This window comes from Chrysemys picta, chromosome 12, assembly GCF_011386835.1.
Source record: "Chrysemys picta bellii isolate R12L10 chromosome 12, ASM1138683v2, whole genome shotgun sequence".
Lineage (NCBI taxonomy): Eukaryota > Metazoa > Chordata > Testudines > Emydidae > Chrysemys > Chrysemys picta.
In genome coordinates, this window is record NC_088802.1 from 31543414 (window position 1) to 31566862 (window position 23449).

Genomic DNA, 23449 nt, shown 5'->3' on the forward strand with positions numbered 1-23449 from the left:
GGCTTACTGTACCTTGAGCACTCCTTGTGTGTTTCGCAGGTTCTTCTGTGCCTCTGCAGCCAGGCGGCTGGCATGGCTCAGCTGGATCTCCATTTCATTCAGATCCCCCTCCATCTTCTTCTTTAGCCTCATGGCTTCGTTTCTGCTCCTGATCTCAGCATCCAGGGTGCTCTGCATGGACTCCACAACTCTGATATGGTTCCTCTTCATCTGATCAATTTCCTCATCTTTCTCAGCAATCTTCCTGTCAATTTCAGACTTTACCTGGTTCAGCTCAAGTTGGATGCGGAGGATTTTGCCCTCTTCATGTTCTAGTGAAGCCTTAACAAAAGCAAGTGAAGGATCAATAAAGGGACAAAAATAGTTTTTTCCTTCCAAATAAAGTGTTAAATGCTTCCAAAAACTGCAATGTAGTGCTATGGGTAGTATGGACACTGAGTACATAGTTTACAGCACAGCATGTGCTGTCCTCCTGTCCCTGTGAATTATCCCACCGTGTTTACAATAGGATACAGTTCCAAGGTTTTCTGACTATCTCTCTGTAAAGCAGTGGCTAATGGCGTGCGTACCTCAGCTTCCTCCAGAGCAGACTGGATTTCTGATTTCTCTTGCTCAATCTGCTTCTTCACTTTCTCCAGCTCATGGATGGTCTTTCCCCCCTCTGCAATCTGCTCCGTAAGGTCAGAAATCTCCTCTGTTGGGTTACAGACATAACATAGTCAGACAAAGGGCCCAAAGAGAGAGAGGCTCCTTAGCAATGCCACAGGCACAGACAGATTCACTTTAGAATGTTGACAAGCTTTCCAGAAGCCCCATGTTAGGAGAAGAAATCCGGGGACTTACGCTGCAAGTTCTTGTTTTCACGCTTCAGAGTTTCAAGTTGATCCAAAGTTTCCTCATAAGCATTCTTCATCTTAAACAGCTCCGTGCTGAGAGAGCGAGACTCCTTCTGGGAAGCTTCCAGTTCAGCCTGCGTTTCCTCGTATTTCTGCTTCCATTCTGACAGAACCTGAAAAACAACAAGACCTTAGTCTAAGCAACGGAGATCACTAGAAGATGCTCCATCCAACATCCACAAGGCTGAAATACCTTATCAAAATTCTTCTGCTTCTTATCCAGAGCTGCGCAGGCAGCATTAGATCTTTCCACATCAATCATCAGGTCCTCCACTTCATTCTGCAGCCTCTGCTTCGTCTTTTCAAGGGAAGCACATTTGGAATTCACAGCTTCAACATGTTCTTCAGCATCCTGCAGACGCTGGGCAAGCTTCTTCCTGGAAGATTGTAAATACAGCTCCCATTTTAGTGAGTAAATACAGCTCCCATTTACTGAGCAATATGGGAAGCAAACTGTGTGCAGCTGGTCTGGGATTAGTGAGAGCACAAGTCACCTCTTCTGGGCTGTGACCCCAGTGCATACACAGTACAGGTCCTTTCTCAGTCACTCTTATCCAATCCATATACAGTACATTGTCTCTGATAATCCCTCTGCCATCAACTCACACGCATTATCGACAGAGTATAGGGTCGCTCTCAGTCTCTCTTAATCTAATGAGCATATTTGCCATTTTCCAACCCATACCACTAAATGGATATACTGCATCTCCTCTAATCACCCTCCCCAAAGCACATCCTTGGCCTCTTCCAGTCCCATCCTGAGCATATCACTGGCCTTTTCACATTTCCCCATTTAGTTCTTGGCCTCTTCCAGTCCTCCAGCCCAGCACATACTTGGCCTCTTCTAGTTCCTCTGTGCGCTGAATGGCGTCCGTCTCGTATTTGGTTCTCCACTGGGCAACTTCACTGTTGGCCTTGGACAGGGTGCGTTGCAGCTCACCCTTGGCTTCCTGCTCCTCCTCATATTGCTCCCGGAGCAAGTCGCAATCATGGCGAGCAGACTGCAAGGCGTGGGCCAGTGCGTTCTTAGCCTGGAGAAACAACAGGAGTAGCACAGTGATGTAGCTAAATATCCTGGAAATCCTCCTGATAGGATTTTTCACTCTCTGTCAGACTGTGGAAAGCTATCCCAGGGAAGTGGTGCTAGATTCAATGAATGGCAAATTTAAAGCTGGGACTGAATAAAACATTCTTAAATATATTGTAGGGAACAATCATGCATTAGCAAGGGCTGGGTTAGGTGACCTAACAAGACCTTTCCCCTTCTATTCTCTAGAGTGCTATGGTTTCATTTGAGGTTAAAGCATCTTGCTCACAACAAGAATCCAGCTTCACAGAAAAGGCTGTTGGAAAAATCCTCACCTTTATCTCCTCCTCTAGATGTCTCTTCAGTTCCTCAATCTGTTGGGTAAATGCCTGTTTGCCTCTTGAGAGCTGAGAAATCAAAGTATCTTTTTCCTCTACCTGGCGTGCAAATTCACCTTAAAAAGTGAAAATGAAATAGGAGGGATTTAATTTCACTGACTGGAAAATGATATAGTCATTTATTAACTACAAATGGAAATGCTTTAAAGAAAAGGAAATAACTTGAGTTGTCAATTCATCCAAATCATCATTCGAGAACTTCTAATAGCAGGTGTCAAGCAGCATGGTGGATATGCAGTTTTTCCATAGAATGGCAATTTCCTCCCTTTTGCACCTCATATCTCCTCCATACACTCAAAATGTCTACATCAAAAAACATGTATGCATCTTACCTGATTCTGTTTGTAGACGAGCTCTTTGAGCACTGAGGTCGTTGATCGTACGCTGATGCTCTTCTTCCTTTGTCTTAATCTCACTGAGCTGATCTTCCAGGGTGCGGCACAGCTTCTCAAGATTTGACTTTGTGTAAAATGGACAAAAAGAAAGAGGATAAACACATGCACTCTCCAGCATTCTGAGATAATTGAGAGCTTTGTCATGACAAACACACGTGGGCTCAATTATTGAGGAAACCTCACCCTTCATAAATCCGTGTGCAAAAAAGTGTGCAAAAGGTAAAATGAGAAGGGGAAGGGAGCAAAGAGGGGGCCTGGGGAGAGAGGGACAGGCTGAGACCTTAGTGGAATGGGGCAGAAAGTATGGTAATGGGAAGCAGACACCAGATGGTAGAGGCTGTATCAGCCCTATCACCACCCCAAGAAGGTCCCTGGCCTCTCTCCTCTGCAGACTGCCCGAGAAGCCTCTCCAGCCATCCCCTCTGATGTGACAAGTAGGCTCCTGCCTCCCTCCACTCCGTCCCCTGTGCTCTGGGGTGCTCTGGGACAAAGTGATTAAATAGGTGTCTACTTCCCACTGGCAGGAAATATCACATGGAGCCACATAGAGCTTGACAATTGTGGTCAGGGCTATGGGGTGGGGTGCTGATCTGGGAGGCAGGAGTAGGCCATGACTTCTAGTTCCAGGTCTTTTACTGACTGATGTTAACGTTCTATGCACTCCATAGTCCTTATTATTGAACAAGGATTCATGCCCTGACTTTGGGAGTCAGGCAAATATAATTTCCCCCCATTTTACAGATGGGAAATATGAGGTTATACAAGTCACTTCCAGCAGATTGTGGCATGGAATCCAGTGTGCTAACATGGAAAATCCAAACTCCAGCCACTCCGCTTTGCAGAATGAATGTGGCAAACCTATATGGTTGACTGTGCTGTCTGTAACTGCTAGCCCACACTCCCCTCCAAAATCAGGAATACAACCAAGAAATCCTTACACCTAAACTTGGAAGGATTAGATTTTTATCAGTAATCATCGATGTCACCATGCACACAAACCAACAAAAAAATTTCCATTGATAATAAACAAAATTTACAGATAGGAAAAGTCAGAAAAATGCTGCCCGAAAACTTCTTAGAGTTTGTTTTAAGGCTTTTTACTTTGTATATTTTGACATGTGATGCTGTCAGTTTGTGTTTTAACATTGAAAAAGCTTTAACTTTTTGAATCTCAACCTCTACTGTCATTAAATAATTGTCTGATCCCCTACATTGTTTGGCCCCTCATAATTTTGTGCAAATGTGAAAATTTAAATACATAAAAATGCTTAAAACCCATAATTTTGTACAACTGTGAAAAATGAAATAGATTTAAAAAAATTTAAAATACTTCAAAATAAACATCAATATTATCCATCAAAATTATAAAAAAATAAATATCAAATTCTGCCAACCCTACTTATACCTAACATTCCTCAGTTATATCACAAAGTTGTATGACCCACTGATAAAACGTGTGTGTCATGCCTCTCTAGAGACTGGTCCACACAGAGGATAAGAGCTTACTACTGCTACCAGTTATTCATTTAGCTAGATTGCTGTGGATCTAAAGGTTTCAACCCTACTGATGACCATTTTAGGGGGATCAACATGATTACACTTGATGAAATTTCTGGTTTTTCAGTCTGCTTTATTAAAAAAAGACCTAAAATTTTGCATAACACCATCTCCCTACTTTAAAAGAGCTTTACGATTGCAAACTGAAGCACTCAAAAGCTAAGTGATACCAGTACTTTGCCTGTCCATGGGCAGCGATAATTCTGGCATATTCATTGCTGTTAGAACATACTGAGTCAGACCAAAGGTCCATCTAGCCCAGTATCCTGTCTTTTGACAGTGGCCAATGCCAGGCGCCCCAGAGAGAATGAACAAAACAGGTAATGATCAAGTGATCCATCCCCTGTCACTCATTCCCAGCCTCTAACAAACAGAAGCTAGGGTAACCATCGCTGCCCATCCTGGCTAATAGCCATTGATGGACATATCCTCCATGACTTTATCTAGTTATTGTTCAAAGCCGGGTATAATCTTGGCCTTCACAACATCCTCTGGCAAAGAGTTCCACAGGTTGCCTGCGATTTGTGTGAAGAAATACTTCCTTTTGTTTATTTTAAACCTCCTGCCTATTAGTTTCATTTGGTGACTCCTAGTTCTTGTGTTATGAGAAGGAGTAAATAAGACTTCCTTATTTACTTTCTCCTCACCAGTCATGATTTTAAAGACCTCTATCATATTCTCTCTTAGTCATCTCTTTTCCAAGCTGAAAAGTCCCAGTCTTATTAATCTCTCCTCATACAGAAGCTGTTCCATAACCCTAGTCATTTTTGTTGCCATTTTCTGAACATTTTCCAATTACAATATAACTTTTTTGAGAAGGGGTGACCACATCTGCACGCAGTATTCAAGATGTGGGTGTGCCATGGATTTATATAGAGGCAATATGATATTTTATGTCTTATTATCTATCCCTTTCTTAATTATTCCCAACATTCTGTTTGTTTTTTTGACTGTCACTGCACATTGAATGGATGTTTTCAGAGAACTATCCACAATGACTCCAAAATCTCTTTCTTGAGTGGTAACAGCTAATTTAGACACGATCATTTTGTAGGTATAGTTGGGATTATGTTTTCTAATGTGCATTACTTTGCATTTATCAACAGTGAATTTCATCTGCCATTTTGTTGCCCAGTCACCCAGTTTTGTGAGATCCCTTTGTAGCTCTTCACAGTCTGCTTTGGACTTAACTATCTTGAGTAGTTTTTTATCATCTGCAAATTTTGCCACCTCACTGTTTACCCCTTTTTCCAGATCATTAATGAATATGTTGGATAGGACTGATCCCAGTACAGACCCCTGGGGGATACCACTATTTTCCTCTCACCATTCTGAAAACTGACCATTTATTCCTATCCTTTGTTGCCTATCTTTTAACAATTTACTGATCCATGACAGGACCTTCCCTCTTATCCCATGACAGCTTACTTTGTTTAAGAGCCTTTGGTGAGGGACCTTGTCAAAGACTTTCTGAAAATCTAAGTACACTATAACCACATGCTTGTTGACCCCCTCAAAGAATTATAGTAGATTGGTGAGGCGTGATTTCCCTTTACAAAAACCATGTTGACTCTTCCCCAACAAATTATGTTCATCTATGTGTCTGACAATTCTGTTCTTTACTATAGTTTCAACTAGTTTGCTCAGTACTGAAGTCAGGTTTACTGGCCTATAATTGCTGGGATCACCTCTGGAGCCCTTTTTAAATATTGGCATCACATTAGCTATCCTCCAGTCATCTGGGAAAGAAGCTGATTTACATGATAGGTACATAACATACCATAGTTAGTAGTCCTGCAATTTCAAATTTGAGTTTCTTCAGAACTCTTGGGTGAATGTCATCTGGTCCAGGCAACTTATTACTGTTTAATTTATCAATTTGTTCCAAAACTTCGTCTAATAACACCTCAATCTGGGACAGTTCCTCAGATTTGTCACATAAAAAGAATCGCTCAGGTTTGGGAATCTCCCTCACATTCTCAGCCGGGAAGACCAATGCAAAGAATTCATCATCACAATGGCCTTATCATCCTTGAGTGCTTCTTTAGCATCTCAATTTTCCAGTGCCTCTCTGATCCTTTAGCAGGCTTCCTGTTTCTGATGTACTTAAAAAAAAATTGCTATTACTTTTTGAGTCTTTGGATAGCTGTTCTTCAAATTCTTGTTTGGCCTTCCTAATTATATTTTTACACTTCATTTGCTAGAGTTTATGCTCCTTTCTATTTTCCTCACTAGGATTTAACTTCCACATTTTAAAGGATGCCTTTTTGCCTCTCACTGCTTCTCTTACTTTGTTATTTAGCCACGATGACTCTTTTTTGGATCTCTTACTATGTTTTTTAATTTGGTGTATACATTTAAGTTGAGCCTCTATTATGGTATCTTTAAAAGTTTCCATGCAGCTTGCAGGGATTTTACTTTTGGCACTGAACCTTTTAATTTCTGTTTAACTCACCTCCTAATTTTTGTGTAGTTTCCCTTTCTAAATTAAATACAATAGTGTTGGGCCACTGTGGTGTTTTCCCTGCCACAGGGATGTTAAATTTAATTATATTATGGTCACTATTACCAAGCGGTTCAGCTATATTCACCTCTTGGACCAGATCCTGTGCTCCACTTAGGACTAAATCAAGAATTGCCTCTCCTCTTGTGGGTTCCAGGTTCTCCAAGCTTCTCCAAGAAGCAGTCATTTAAGGTGTCAAGAAACTTTATCTCTGCATTCCATTCTGAGGTAATATGTACCCAGTCCATATGGTGATAGTTGAAATCCCCCATTATTATTGAGTTTTCTATTTTTATTACCTCTCTAATCTCCCTGAGCATTTTACAGTCACTATCACCATCCTGGTGAGGTGGTCGGTAGTGTATCCTTAACGCAATATTATTATTATTCAAGCATGGAATTACTATCCTTAGAGATTCTATGGTACAGTTTGGTTCATTTGACATTTTTATTTCATTTGATTCTATGCTTTCTTTCACATATAGTGCCACTCCCCACCAGCACGACCTGTTCTGTACTTCGGATATATTTCATACCCTGGTATTACTGTGTCCCATTGATTATCCTCATTCCACCAAGTTTCTGTGATGCCTATTATATCAATATCCCCATTTAATATGAGGCACTCTAGTTCACCCATCTTATTATTTAGACTTCTAGCATTTCTATATAAGCACTTAAAATAATTGTCACTTTTTAGCTGTCTGCCATCACGTGATGTAATTAAAAGGGGCTCTTTTTCATTTGACTGTTTCTCATCCGATCCTACCCGTATTTTATCATCTTCCATCTTCTCTTCCTTACTAGGCCATAGAGACTCTCCATTAATAGATCCTCCCCTAAGGGATGTCTCTGTCCGAAAAACATACTCCTCTGCACCTGTCAGCTTCCCCCCAGCCCTTAGTTTAAAAACTACTCTATGACCATTTTAATTTTGTGTGCTTGTGCTTGACTGCAACTTTAATATTCTTTTAAGGTAGTTTATAAAGGTAATTCTATGTAGACTTGCATATTCAGTACTCTATGATAGAGTAATATGTTTCATATAAATTTTAATAATTCAATTTAAAAAACAATATAATGCTAGTTATTATCATCCTCTAAGTGTGATGGCTATTAACTCAGTAATAACTGTATTTGGAGCTTATAAACTTCTTGGTCCTGTTTGAGATTTTATGTATGTTTTATACAAATTAAACTGTAAATAATTCTGTTAGAATCCAACTTACAGTCAGTTCATATCCTACTCTTACAATCTTTTGTATAATTAAACATGATAAAACGATGATTAAAAATCTTTCACTCTTTTATGCTGCAATAACACTTAGGATAAAGACAGCACTTTCAATACACAGCTCTGTACCTTGGCTTTGGAGACAGTCTCCATGTTACTAGCCAGGTCGTCGATCTCCATCTTCAGTTCACTCTTCTCCTTCTCCAGCTTCTGTTTGACTCGTTGCAGGTTGTCAATTTGCTCCCCAAGCTCTGCTGTGCTGTCCGCGTGCTTCTTCCGGAGGGCGGCAGCTGTGGCTTCATGCTGCAGAGTGGCCTCTTCAAGGTCTCGGCGCATTTTCTGGAATTCTGCCTCACGCTTCTTGTTCATCTCAATCTGAACCGCTGTGGCTCCACCAGCTTCTTCCAGACGCTCACTGATCTCCTCAAGTTCCCTGGAGAGATCACCCCGCTGCTTCTCTGCTTTCGCCCGAGAGGCACGTTCAGCCTCTATCTCCTCCTCCAGTTCCTCAATACGAGCCTAGAGAACAACAGGAAACACTAAGACTGTGGCTTTGTTCTGGGGTCAACACCTGTATGGCTGTCGGCAGAGTTCTGCTGGCATAACACCACAGAATAGATGCAGCCTACACTGACAAGAGGGGTTCCAGTGACAAAGGAACATCACCTCCCTGAACTGGGGTAGCTACATCCAAAGACCCATTGAGAGAAATTTGGGTCCCTGATACATCATGTTCACTGAGTCCACCTCTTTCCATTTCACTTTATTTACACAGATGTTAAAGATGTTTTTGGGGTCTCCTGACCTCAGGACCCTGGTACAACTCTCCCTCCTTTCTCCCTCCTCTCGTCAGCACTGCCTATATCGACAAAAGCTTTCTTCCACCAACACAGCTGCATCTACACTGGGGGGTAGGTTGTCAAAACTATGTCAGTCAGGGATGTGGTTTTATCAAACTCCTGGCAGACATGACTATGTCAACCTAACTTAGACCAAGCCTAAGAAAGATGGCTTCCTTTTAACTGAATTTGTTCTGAAGGCCAGAAAAGAAAAAATGTATGACTAGCCTGTAACTCTTTGATCTTCTTCTGCAGCTGGATGCCCAGGACTTGTTCATCCTCAATTTTGCTTTGGAACTGACTGATTTCAAAGTCTTTCCTTTTCACACACACACAAAAAAAAAAGTTAGTGCTGGAACAAAATGTATCTGCAGGACACCCCCTGCAAACCATACCTACTTCTTCAGTTTTTCCTCCAGCTGCTGCTTATCATTTTCTAAATCCATTGTGGATTCCTGAGCCAGCTTCAAATCTCCTTCAAGTTTCCTCTTGGATCTTTCAAGGTCCATGCGAATCTTCTTCTCTTGCTCCAGCGACCCTTCAAGCTAAACAGAAAAAGACCATAAATTCTCTGCTAACAAGAGCCTAATTTCACACTGGTTTTATTCTCTCAATATGTTATTGTGCTTACATCGTCCACTTGCTGCTCCAGCTTGGTTTTAGCTTTGCTCAGTGTGTTCACTTTGTCCTCTTCTGCCTGCAAGTCATCCAGGGTCTGCTGATGGGCCTCCTGGAGGGCTTTCTTTTCCTTTGTCAGTTTAGCAATGGTCTCATCCAGGACTGCCATCTCCTCGGTGAGGTTTTTCACCTGCAGAGTTGAACAAAAGTAGTTAACGAAAATGGATACAAAACTTTATTGTTTGTGAACCAACAGTTTCATATTTTAGAATGTTCGTTAGAGATTCTGCCTTATACCTTGTTTTCTGTGGCATGTTTTTCCTTTTCAACCTTGGCTAATGTTAACTCAAGGTCATCAATGTCTTTCTTCAGCTCTGAACACTCGTCCTCCAGTTTCCTCTTTTTGGCTGTCAGCTCAGCGTTCATCTCCTCCTCATCCTCTGCTCTTTCAGTCACCTCCTTAATTTTAGCTTCAAGTTGAATTTTGGTTTTGATCAGCTGGTCACATCTTTCCTCAGCATCAGCCAAGCCATCAGATTCCTACAGTGAATCCATTATTAGGATCTTTTCTAAAAGGTTTTTTCTTTTTCTTTTTTACTAGTGTTTGTATCATAATGATTTTTACCACATCTGTTGGGATGACACTTCTATTTTTAACTCATACTATCAATGACTCATAATATTCTTTAAAAAAAAAAACCATTTGGCCTAAAAGTTCGATGTCTTCAACACAATTTAGAAATGAAAAATGAATATTTTTCAAATATCTCACCATAAATGAAGCATCTTTTACCAGTTGACATATTTGGCAAATATTTTTAGTGCCTCAAGTATGGCTTTACTTTGAAGATCAAATTTGAGGCTAGATCCTGCAAATGGATCTACTCTCATGAAGCCCATGACTTTATAGGAGTCCACATGGGTGGACTCTGCACCCACGCAGAGCCCCACTGAAGTCAATGAGGCTTCCTGGGGGCAGATCCATTTGCAGGGTCTAGCTTTTACATCTACATAGTGTTAAAACTAAGGACTAATCCTTCAAAGAACTTGCCTGAGAAATAAAAGGGTTTCAGCCAATGCAAAAATCATCTACTGAGCATGCACTCATCTACTTTCTTTAACGTTTTATGCCCATCCTGTGGCTTATGTTTCGAAACTTTTTCTACAGTTCATTGTTTTCACAGGGTGGTAACTGAGACAGATTAAGGCATAAACACTATAAACTCATGTATAGGGCCTCTACTCTGTCATGTGATTACAGGAAAATCTCAGCACACAGTTAGGAAAATAGAGTAAGTTTCTAGCCCTCATGGTTATGAAGAACAGGTTGAAAATGTGACCCAAGTTTATCTGATGCAGTGTCAACTGCATGAGTTTTCAGACAGCCTAAAACAAAAGTCTGAGAGGGCAGAATTGCCCCATTCCTCTCTATGGGGTGTGAGCTCGAAGACCTGCTGCTCTGGTGGACAATAGAGACCCTGCCCCCAGGGAGTAGCCTCCCTGCCGCTGCCACTCTAAGTGTGTTTGTGTGGGGAGACCACATTATGGGATGGGGCTGTAGGGGTGGAGCCACAGAAGGCTCCATAACATGGTCTGTGTAGGGCCCCCAACTGGTAACATCAGTGGCACAATAAATATAAATAGTACAGCAGCTGTGTGAATTCATCATGGCATGTGAATACATTGGGATTGTCACAGTAAGTGTATGTCTCCACTGACACTTCTTTTGGTTCTGTGTAGTGCACACATCCAGGTAGCCCCTAGCATGGGTAACAAATAGCAGTGTAGATGGTGAGGCCAGGCTTAGGCAAGTAGAGTACAGACATGCCTGAAGGGTGGGGGTATGTACTCACGCACATACACGGCTCTCTACTTGCCCAAGCCGGGCCTCCCTGCCTACACTGCTGTCCTCTGCTTTCCCCACATGGAAAGACTCCACCAGCGGGGAAAGGCTCTGGCAGAGGAGAGGCAGCTGAAACCTTTTCCTGCTGTCTACTCTCTGCCAGAGCCTTACACAACACATGTAGCTGCACACTGCAATGTAGCCGTAGCCTGCTTTTCACTGCCGTGGGTAGCCACATGTACCCTACAGGCCACCAGCCATAGTTTGTACTGTAGATGTAGCCTAAGTTGCCATGGATGAGGCAGGAGTATTTAAAGAGCATAACTTTGCTTCGCCGAATTTGCTTGCTCTCACCTTGTTTTAGGGCATGACCTGTCATACGTGGCTGGGAGTATTGTTATTTATTTATTTGTACGCATATACTTTCTTTTTGATACTTAATATTTTAAACACAGGGAATATTTTATCTTGGCCAAACACTGATCCCAGTGCTCTTAATGGGATGCTTCATGGGAAAATTGCATTTGGAACTTTCAGCTTGGACCTTTCTACTGTGCAATAAGGGTTGAATGCACTGGTGATACTCACAGACTGTACTTGGAGCTGCAGGTCGTTTTTCTCTTGCAGCAGGGTCACCATTTTTTCCTCCAGTTCTTTCCTTTTTGCCTCAGACTTAGCAAGCTCCTCCTTTGTTTTCTCAAACTCTTCCTTCATGTTGGCCATCTCCTTCTCAGATTCAGCACTCTTCAGCAAGGGCTTGATCTTGAAGTACAGCTTCATCCAGGGCCAGTGCTTGACATTCATGAACGAGCGAACATTGTATTGGATACAGAAGATGGACTCTCTATAATGTCATCAGAATATATGGTCAATGTTATGGGCCAAATTCAGAGGTGAGTCCAAAGGACAGATACTGCAATTCTACTAATTGTGAGTAGCATTTATTCAGCCAAGTAGCCTCATTTGAGTTCAAATGGGGCCACTCATATGAAAAAGTACTACTCTAAGGGTTACAGACTCTGGACCTGCTTGAGCCTTAGAAAGTCTAGGGGAAGTAAAACTCCACTGTCGTTCTCCTCAATGTGCATGCTGAATTAATGTCTGTTCTCTGTAGACTCACGCTCACAAACCGGGATGAACTTTTGCTCCCTCTTTACACATCACATCTGTAACTGACCCACTCCCTCTGATGAGTGTTTTGGAGTCTAAGGGACTCTGAACTGGTGTAACTCACATGCTGAGGAGCCAAAGAGAATTTAGCACAAAAGTACCCAACTGGAAGGTGTAAGTTAAAGTTGGCCACCCCTAGTCTAACGCACACTTTATTACACCTTCTTCTTGCTCCTTGGTATACCAGTTATACTGATTTACACTCCCAGATAGAGCTGTGCAAATAATTGATTTGTTGGTTCACTGGCAGTTCCGAAAAATAAAATTTTAAAAAATTCAGTTTGGATTGAACCAAAACTAATGTTTTTCTGAATTTTCAGTGTATTGAAAAAGGCAGAAAATTTCATTTAAGATTGAATAAAACCTTTTGTTTTGAGTTCAGGCTTTTTAAACTTTCATTTAATAAAAGGAAAGGAAAAGAAGGGCTAGATTCCCCAGACCAGAGGGGAAGGTGGATGTGGTGCTATGTCTCTGCCTTCTCCTCTGGTTGTCTATATATAGCATTTAAGTTTCCTTGTGACTCTAGCCCCAGTTTTTGGGACTAAACTATCAGCAATTTTGTGACTAGTTTAGGTCAACCTGAAACTGCATTTTTCAGCAAATGAACTATTTGTCTGAAAATTTTCACCCAGCTCTACTCCCAAGTGCTCACACATTGATACAGTGGATTAATGAGATCTAAGTCAGACTGAGTCCACCCCTCCAATTCTGTTAATTTCACCTCTGTGGGGGTGACATAAACCCAGCAGACCAAATGCAGTACTGTACATTTCTACCTTCTTTGCATCATTTTCTGGAACTCCACTCTCATCAGGAAGCCACGACACATGGCTTGTGTGCGGGTGATAAGCTGTGCCAGTTTATCATCTCTCATCTCCTCTAGAAGACCCAGAAGTCCTGCTTTGAAGAACACCTTGAGGAAGAGAATGTTACAGACAATCACTTTCATTCTGTACATTATACAAATAGATGGTGTTTGAATCAAAAAGTGTTTGTACCTTGGTGTGACCAAATTTATACTGGGTCTGATCAATATCAATGGACCCAAGTAGTTTCTCAGAAGCCTTCTTGCTGTCCATAAACTGTCCTTCTGGAACGGCGCTTGCATTTAAAATCCTGTATCTGTGGAAGAAAATGGACTATGAAGATACTTACATTGCTGAAACCATAATCACATGTGGCACTAATGGGCCCCATTGTTAGGATTCTCCACAGTAGAATCAAGGAATGAATGGAGCTGTGAAGAATGAATTTCCTTCTCATGCTTTGAGATGACATTCCAGGTCAGAAGGAAGCACATTTTCAGGCTAAAGTGAAAAAGCTTGCACTATGACTGCTTGCAGTGTATTTATATTAACTAGTCTCAATGCATAGAGGAGATTGGTCTCCAGAGATGTGGGTCTGATATGTTTCACCATCTCCAAGGGTAACAGTGTCATCCCCAAGTAAAGAACCTTGTGTGCGAGGAACTATGCAAGCATGTATGTGGAGAGAAACCAAACCCGAGACAGGAAACAGTGCATCAGTGCAATCTAGCTGCTAATACAGCCCATGAGAATTAGTAGTAGCCATGTCCCAATGCACCTACACTATCAACAGCTGTGACTCAGTGGGCCATAGAATTCTTGGCCACATTGGCCATGTCTCTGTCACTGCTTTTGTCCACCCATGAAGCCCCTATTCTGAGTTCCCACAGACAGACCCATCATGAAATTCAGCTTTATGGTATTTAAAGGGCTACATAGTCATCTAGCATGGCCACTCCACTGCCCACCCAGCCCATTCCCCTCCCCCCCCACAGGAAAAGTGTGGCATTTTTGCTGCTTTTTGGACTACACCAGTTTGGTCCTAAATTTCTTCTATACACACAGCATGTGCTGGGCGCTGCAGTGACTATGATAGTTAAAGTAGTTAGAAAATGCAAGCTACTCCACAGAGAGAGAATGGAACAGGGACTGGAGGAGTCTGACCTCTGTTTAAAGTCTGCGTAAATGACTCTGCTGGGGAATCCTTTCCTGCAAATTCGGATCCCTTCCAGCACGCCGTTACACCTTAGCTGGTGCAGTACGAGATCATGTTCCATGGCACCTTAACAAATCACAGCATGAATTAGTACCTCCTTGTGCAGCCCAGAGGGAATGGCTGCATCTCACTAAGAGCTCTGTACACTGGCACTTCTTACCGGGTGTCTTCGTTTCATTGGGAATGAGGCAGCGCACAAAGTGAGGATGAGTGCTTCTCAGATTGCTCATCAGCTTGTTTAAATTCTCCTGTGAGACCATAAGCAAAGGTTTAGGTTAACCAATGTTACATCTGTATCTGCACTGATAGACGCAGTAAACCCATAACCAATGTAGACAAACTAGCTTGCAAAACTTTCCAGCTGGGGTCATTCTAACCTAAGGTGCCCTCTTTCTTTGGAGCTTGAACACGTTTATTAAAGTGAGATATAAAACTCTGAAAGTAGCTCTACTTGAGCAAGCTGGAAAAGGCTACCAAGACAGGACCAGAAACTAATGGGAAATGGCCACAAGGGCTGTTATGGAAGCCAAAGGAGGACATTTTCAAAGAAAGATGATTATCTGCAAACATCAGGCCATCCTTCTGAACAAGATATTTCTTTCTGTTGATTATATTGGAAAATGCAGAGGGGATGAGAGAGGAAGGGAGCAGATGCAGTGGCAGAAGAGGCTAACAAAGGACACACTTCTGTGTTTTCAGGTGTTTGAAATGTAGGCAGTATAGACCATTAACATCCCTGAAATCCAGAGCTGAGTGGAAGGCTGCACATGACCCTGTAACAATTTCCACTGAAAGCGAAGGAAGCAGGAAGGGGAATATTAAATCCTATAACAGCATCTCGGGTCGGGGGGTCTCTTAAGACTAATTTGGTTTGACATAATTGTTTCTGACATCTTCATCCTGGGAGAGGAGACAAAAGGACAGACTCTGCTTTCCGTTACACCTAGGTATATTCAGAGGAACTCTGCCACGGAATAGAAATGGAGTTACTATGAGCCACCTCCTCAGATCTGACGCTGCTACACTTGGCACAAATCAGGAGGGAGGCTGCATTGTTAGCTATAAAGGCTGCCCTGAGACACAGTTCTAAGTAATCCCTGGGCAGTTCTAAGATGTGCCTACTGCCCATAGCACCAACAGCCTGTTCTGGCTTCCAGACATTAGCTGGACCATGCCGCTTTCCATCTGCCATATCCCCTGTACCAGTTGCTGGAAAGCAGGTGGTCTTGGACCCACTGTGCTGGCCCTACTCCTTCTGCACATTCCCCCATGCTCGGCAGGCAGCCAGACTAAGGCGGGCAGCCAGACCCACTAATACTAGTACATAGTGGCCACAGTAGGGGGCAAAATTGGTTTAATCCTGTGTAAATGAGAACAGAATCTGGCCCAAGTACTTTAGACATCATTCAAAGCTGGGTGTCTTTCCACTGATTTCGATGGGCTTTGGATCAGGCCCTTTAAGAGCAACTGAAAGAGGCTTTTTGACTTAAAAAGTTCACAACTGAGACCACTGGGAAAATAGACTTTTTAGATATAAAGGGAATTTCCAACCCATCATCACAGAGAACGCAATAAGGAACAATGTACTGTACCCTGAAAAGAGCAGAGACGGTCTGGAAAGAAGAACCCTTCTTCTTGCCTCCCTTCTTGCCACCACCCTCTGAATCACACACAAAAGGACAAAATTAAAAGGATGCACTTTGGGGTTTGAACGGTTAGTCTCACAGGCTGGCGGTGTTTGCCTGTAACAGCCAACCCTGTTAATAACCATTGGTCATGCTGAGAAAAGGCTAATGGTTTCTGCTACAGCAGACAGCTCATTATTAGGGCTGTCGATTAATCGCAGTTATCTCACGCAATTAACTCAAAAAATTCATCGCAATTTAAAAAATTAATCACGATTAATTGCAGCTTTAATCGCAGTGTTAAACAATAGAATACCAACTGACATTTATTAAATATTTTGGATGTTTTTCTACATTTTCACATATATTGTATTCTGTGTTGTATTGAAATCAGTGTATATTATTTTTTATTACAAATATTTGCACTGTAAAAATGATAAGCAAAAGAAATAGTGTTTTTCAATTCACCTCATACAAGTACTGTAGTGCAATTTCTTTGTCATGAAAGTGCAACTTACGAATGTAGATTTTTTTGTTAGATAACTACACTCAGAAACAAAACAATGTAAAACTTCAGAGCCTACAAGTTCACTCAGTCCTACTTCTTGTTCAGCCAATCGCTAAGACAAACAAGTTTGTTTACATTTACAGGATATAAGGCTGTCTGCTTCTTATTTACAATGTCACCAGAAAGTGAGATCAGGCATTTGCATGGCACTTTTGTAGCCGGCATTGCAAGGTATTTAATATGTGCCAGATATGCTAAACGATCATATGTCCCTTCATGCTTGGGCCACCATTCCAGAGGACATGTTTCCGTGCTGATGATGCTATTAAAAAAATAATGTATTAATTAAATCTGTGACTGAACTCCTTGGGGGAGAATTGTATGTCCCCTGCTCTGTTTTACCCACATTCTGCCATATATTTCATGTTATGGCAGTCTCGGATGATGACCCAGCACATGCTGATCATTTTAAGAACACTTTCACTGCAGATTTGACAAAACACAAAGCAGGTACTAATGTGAGATTTCTAAAGATAGCTACAGCACTCAAAAATAAATATAAAGTGAGCACTGTACACTTTTGTATTCTGTGTTGTAATTGAAACCAATGTATTTGAAAATGTAGAAAACATCCAAAATATTTAAATAAATGGTATTCCATTATTGTTTAGCAGTGTGATTAATTGCACGATTAATCACGATTAATTTTTTTAATTGTGCGATTAATCACGATTAATTTTTTTAATTGGTTGACAGCCCTACTATCACACCCATATGTAAGGGAGGTAGGCGTGACTGTCTGGAGAAAGAGGAACTAGGGTGTGCAACGACAATACTAAGGAGGAGGCTTGAGCTACATTTGATCAGATTTTTTATTTCCTTTTTAATAAGACCAAGCCACAGGCAGAAGATGACTTTTCACTCTCTACAGTGTGCCGCTAGATTAGAACTGGTAGGGATTCTAGAGGAATCAGTTTATTGTGAATTAATTAAAATACGGATTTCACAGAAATTACCTGCATCTCCACCATACGTGGCAAATAGCAAAGCCAGTGTTTTCATTGACGATTTCTGGTACAGCCCAATGACAGTTTCATTCAGCGGATCCTTGTTCTTCTCGAGCCAGCCAGTGATGTTGTAGTCCACAGTGCCAGCATAGTGCACCAGGGCGAAGTGGGCCTCAGCCTTTCCTTTGGCAGGCTTGGGCTTCTGGAAGTTGTTGGACTTGCCAAGATGCTGGTCATAGAGCTTGTTCTTGAAAGATGCATCAGTCGCCTTGGGGAACATGCACTCCTCTTCCAGGATGGAGAAAATACCCATTGGCTGAAAGACACAGCAACAGATAAGAAGGGGGATAGGAGAAGAGAGAGAGAGATTACATGAGGATTTTCTGGATGCAACAATGTGACCATCTCTTGGTTTAGTTAAAAAAAGGATATTACTAGTGCTGTAGAGGACAAGTAATAGTGTTGATGTAATATACTTACATTTCTGTAAGGCATTTGATTTTGTACTCATGACATTTTGATTACAAAACTAGAAAGATATAAAATTAACATGGCACACATTAAGTGGATTAAAAGCTGACTAACCTGATAAGTCTCAAAATCTAAATGTACATGGAGAATCATCATTGAATGGGTATGTTTCTAATGGGAACCCACAGGGATTGGTTCTTGGCCCAACACTATTTAACATTTTTATCAATGACCTGAAAGAAACCATAAAGGCATCACTGATAAAGTTTTCAGGTGACACAAAAATTGAGGGAATGGTATATAATGAAGATGACAGGTCACTGACACCAAGTGATCTGGACCACTTGGTAAGCTGGGCTCAAGCAAACACTATGCATTTTAATATGGCTAAATGTAAATGTATCCATCTAGGAACAAAGAATGTGGGCCACACTTACTGGATGGAGGACTATCGCGGGAAGCAGTGACTCTGAAAAAGATTTGGGGGCCAGGGTGGATAATCAGTTGAACATGAGCTCCCAGTGCAGTCAAAAGGGCTAATGTGATCCTGGGATGCATAAACAGGGGAATCTTGAGTAGTAGTAGAGGTTATTTTACCTCTGTATTTGGCAGAACTGCCCAGAGATTGCTTAGAACCGCTGCTGGAATACTGCACCCAGTTCTGGTGCCCACAATTCAAGAAGGATGTTGATGAATTGGAAAGGGTTCAGAGAGGAGCCATGAGAATGATTAAAGGATTAGAAAACCTGCCTTATAGTGATAGACTCAAGGAGGTTAATCTACTTAACAATGAGAAGGTGAGGAGTGATGTGATTGCAGTCTATAGGTATCCACATCGGAAACAAATATTTAAGAATGGGCTCTTCAGTCTAGCAAAGAAAGGATTAACACTATGAAATGGCTGGAATTTGAAGCTAGACAAATTCAGAGTGGAAATAAGGTGTAATTTTTTAAGAGAGAGGGTAATTAACCATTGGAACAATTTACCAAGGGTCGTGGTGAATTCTCCAGCAGGGATAATTTTTAAATCAAGATTGGATATTTTTCTAAACAATCTGCTCTAGGAATCATTTGGGGGCAGTTCTCTGGCCTGTGTTACACAGAAGGTCAGACCAGATCATCACAATGGTCCCTTCTGGCCTTGGAATATATGAACTTTAATTCACTGAAACTGCCATGGACAAAGCAAAATTAAACCAACTGAATACTGACATATTTTCAGCTTTGCATGTAACATATAGAACTGAGTGAAGAATTTTTTTTAAAATCATCAAATGATTCATTTGAAAAATGAACATTTGCTGAATACATTATTCATTTGATATTTTTAATCAACGCTAGATACATTAATGGCACATAAAAATTAATTTTATTTATGCTAGAAAGGATGTGAAAAATAAAATAACTAATTTATGACTGAATTGGAATCACAGAGGCTTGGAGAGATAAATCTCCTGACTGGAATATTGGTACAGAGGGGTACAGCTTGTTCAGGAAGGACAGGCAGGGGGGGAAAGGGAGAAGGTGCTGACAAGAATATATCCATTTGTCCTGAGGTCCAGAAGTAGGTGGGAGGCAGACCAATTGAGAGCAGGGCCGGCTCTGGCTTTTTTGCCACCCCAGGCAAAAAAGCCCCCCCCCCCGGCGGGGGGAGGGCGGCCGGAGCCCTGGGAGGAGGGCGGCGAGCCCCGGCCGGGGCTCGGCTCTCCCCCCGGCGGCCAGAGCTCCGGGGGAAGAGCGGCGAGAGGGCGGCGAGCCCCAGCGACCGGGGGGAGGGCACCGGGGGGAGAGCGGCGATCCCCAGCTGGGGCTCGGCTCTCCCCCCGGCAGCCAGAGCGCCGGGGGCAGGGCGGCGAGAGGGCGGCGAGCCCCAGCCAGGGCTTGCCGCTCTCCCCCCGGCGGCCGGGGGGAGGGCGCTGGGGGGGGAGGGCGGCCAGAGCGCCGGGGGCAGGGCGGCGAGCGCGGCCGTGGCCCCGCTCTCCCCGGGGGCCGGAGCGCCACCCCCCTCCAGGTGCCGCCCCAAGCACAAGCTTGGTGGGCTGGTGCCTGGAGCCAGCCCTGATTGAGAGTGTCTGGTTAAAAACAAAAGGGGTAAAAATAGGGATGATGTCATGGTATGGGGTCTACTATAGACCACTCAATCAGGAAGATTAGGTGAACGAGGCATTTCTAGAACAAAAAACAGAAATAACCAAAACACAAGACCTGGTAGTAATGGGAGATTTTAACTCCCCAGCCATCTGTTAGGAAAGTAATACTGCAAAACATAAAATGTCCAGTAAGTTCTAGGAATGTGCTGTGTACAACTTTTGCTTCTAGAAAGTGGAGGAAGTAACCACAGGGACAGCCATTTTAGACTTGATTCTGGCCAACAGGGAAGAATTGGTAGTGAATCTGAAGATGGAAGGCCATTTGGGTAACGGTGATCATGAGATGACAGATTTCATGATTCTAAGGAAAGGAAGGAGTGAGAGCAGCAGAATAAGGACAATGGACTTCAGCAAAACAGACTTTAAGAGACTCAGAGAAGTGGCAGGGGAGGTCCCATGGGAAGAAAATCTAAGGGATAAAGGAGTTCAGGAGAGCTGGCAGTTTCTCAAGGAGACAATGTAAAGGCACAACTGTAAACTCTCCCAATGCAAAGGAAAGACAGGAAGAATAGTAAGAGGTTAATATGGTTCTTTAACAACATGAAAATCAAAAGGAATTCTACAAAATAGTGGAAACACGGACAAAATCCTCATCTTCACATCCAAAGAGGCCATAGAAATGAAAGAGCATCTATATTGGCCCAGACTGATTGTCATCTTATGTATATAAGGTATACGGTACCTAGCACAATAGGATCCCAGTTAGTGACCTGGGAGCTCCTGCACTACAAATAATAATAATGATTAATAATTCATGTGCATTACAAACATTCAGCTTGTCAAAAATGGTTACAGTATCCGTGAAGAAAGGCAACAAAATAATCAGTATCTATTTCAGTGTGAAAATTGAGTTCCCAGCAGGTTAGCTGTCCTATTGACAACAACACGCAGACCTTTAATCACATAACATTGGCATAAAGCTCCTGCTATGTGTACAATAATCACATCAAGACAGAAAAATTTACATCTTTTTCAGGAATTACTTCTGTTTTTCCTGAGAAGAATGATGTATACTATTGACAAAAAGTAGAAAAATTTAACTTCCAGGATACTATCTCTTTGAGTTGTGATAGTGGGGCTTTCTGGTATGCTTTAAAATTAAATCTGTGTCCAGGATTCTGAAAAGAATCCTGCTAAAGGTAAACAATGCCATCTTTCCACTCTTGGAAAGAAGAGGGTGCAGGACTGTTGTCATAAAGCTATGTGTGGTCTTCTTAATGTTTCAGAGCAAAAAATTAGAACATTATGGGTCAAGATATTTATGGCCCGGAGCATGGAAAATCCATCTAAAATTCAATGCAACCCACAATAATTAAAGAATTCTTGAACATATAAGGCATTTGAATTGAAAAGATACCTTCTCAATGAGCTCAATGCAGGCAGCCAGGTCCATCCCAAAGTCAATGAACTCCCATTCGATTCCTTCCTTCTTGTACTCCTCCTGCTCCAACACGAACATGTGGTGGTTGAAAAACTGTTGCAGTTTCTCATTGGTGAAGTTGATGCACAGCTGCTCCAGGCTGTTGTACTACAAAAATGCAACGAAACTGATTACTTTCAATGTATATGTGAAAAAGCTAAAGTTTGAAGAACAATGCTACTATTGTGCAGCAAATCCTGGGAGACTTTCTGAATTCTTATCCCTAGAGCCAGCCAGATGTTTTGGGAGTTCTATTCTCAGCTCTGCCAAGACATTTCTGCAGTGTCAGGCCCAGGCTTGTCCAGGTATTTCTGTGCTCTGGGACCCAAGCCTACTCAGGCATTTCTCAGCTCTTGTCCCTGATCCTTGGCCAGGCATTTGGGTCTGAGCCTGGCCAACTCCTTCTGAGCTCTCAGCCCTCTGGCCTACCCAGACATTTCCAAACCCTCAGCCCCAAGCCTGCCTGGGAGTTAGCGAGCTGCCCACTAGGTGCCATAAACACCTACAATAATTTGTGTTAGGTACACAATCATTTATTTTCTATTAGGCACCACCTGTTAACAATTTGAAGGCACTTTCAATGCAGTTGTCATTTCTACATGCACCACACAAATCTATCCAAAAATGGACTCATTAGAGGCTCGTGCTGCCTTAGTGGAAGATCAAGATCAAGACTGTTTCTGCAGAAAAGTCAGGCTTTTCCAGGAAATTATTTAAATACAAAATATATAATGTTAAAAAAACCCTCAAAGTTCTCAGAACCCCTGAGTGTCCCTTCCAGGAACCTCCTGTCAAATCCCTGCTCCTTACATCAAAGATCTCAAAGCCAGCAATGTCCAGGACACCAATGAAGTACTGTCTGGGCTGCTTGGTATCCAGCTGCTGGTTGATACGAACAACCATCCACAGGAACATCTTCTCATAGACCGCCTTTGCCAGAGCACCCACCGAATTGTGCACCTAACCAGTGGGAGAGGGACTGGAGTTACCATACAAAGCAGAGGAAGAAACCCGGGTGTGTTAATTCAAACCAGGAGTTCTAGATCACCAATTGTTACCTGCTGCACGGTTTGACCTTTGGTCACATATTCATTCCCAACCTTGACTCGGGGGTAACACAAGGCTTTGAGCAGGTCAGCTGAGTTCAGATTCATCAGGTAGGCTGCTTTGTCAGCCACTAAACAAGGAGAGGAATGAATTAGTAGCTCAAAGATAGGCTTTGGTGTCTTTTATAATGACTAGAAAAGAGTAATGATATCTGTTTTTGTTTTACCAGCTACCACATCGATTAATAACTCCAGTAATTATGGAGTTTAGAGCTTCCTTTATTTCTTGATTTCTTGATTAATTGTTTTGCATTTGATTGAGAGGGTCTGTAGAATCATAGAATCATAGAATATCAGAGTTGGAAGGGACCTCAAGAGGTCATCTAGTCCAACCCCCTGCTCAAAGCAGGACCAATTCCCAGCTAAATCATCCCAGCCAGGGCTTTGTCAAGCCGGGCCTTAAAAACCTCCAAGGAAGGAGACTCCACCACCTCCCTAGGTAACACATTCCAGTGTTTCACCACCCTCCTAGTGAAATAGTTTTTCCTGATATCCAACCTGGACCTCCTCCACTGCAACTTGAGACCATTACTCCTTGTTCTGTCATCTGCCACCACTGAGAACAGCCGAGCTCCATCCTCTTTGGAACCCCCCTTCAGGTAGTTGAAGGCTGCTATCAAATCCCCCCTCATTCTTCTCTTCTGGAGACTAAACAATCCC

At 42.4% G+C, this 23449-nt stretch overlaps 1 protein-coding gene across 1 annotated transcript in view; it reads right to left on the minus strand.

Annotated features, from left to right (window-relative positions):
* Window positions 1-23449, minus strand: part of LOC135974489 (myosin heavy chain, skeletal muscle, adult) — a 37981-nt gene that overhangs the window by 5004 nt on the left and 9528 nt on the right. Inside the window, exons 13-34 of the mRNA XM_065562667.1 lie at window positions 22742-22860; window positions 22494-22643; window positions 21621-21791; window positions 17652-17958; window positions 16095-16162; window positions 14663-14750; window positions 14451-14568; window positions 13479-13602; window positions 13257-13393; window positions 11899-12154; window positions 9765-10007; window positions 9481-9657; window positions 9249-9394; window positions 9078-9168; window positions 8140-8529; window positions 2654-2780; window positions 2259-2377; window positions 1731-1927; window positions 1090-1273; window positions 844-1009; window positions 570-694; window positions 13-321 (exon numbers count right to left, since the gene is read on the minus strand). Coding sequence (XP_065418739.1) covers window positions 13-321; window positions 570-694; window positions 844-1009; window positions 1090-1273; window positions 1731-1927; window positions 2259-2377; window positions 2654-2780; window positions 8140-8529; window positions 9078-9168; window positions 9249-9394; window positions 9481-9657; window positions 9765-10007; window positions 11899-12154; window positions 13257-13393; window positions 13479-13602; window positions 14451-14568; window positions 14663-14750; window positions 16095-16162; window positions 17652-17958; window positions 21621-21791; window positions 22494-22643; window positions 22742-22860 — 3812 coding nt within the window. The remainder of the gene's footprint in view (window positions 1-12; window positions 322-569; window positions 695-843; window positions 1010-1089; window positions 1274-1730; window positions 1928-2258; window positions 2378-2653; window positions 2781-8139; window positions 8530-9077; window positions 9169-9248; window positions 9395-9480; window positions 9658-9764; window positions 10008-11898; window positions 12155-13256; window positions 13394-13478; window positions 13603-14450; window positions 14569-14662; window positions 14751-16094; window positions 16163-17651; window positions 17959-21620; window positions 21792-22493; window positions 22644-22741; window positions 22861-23449) is intronic.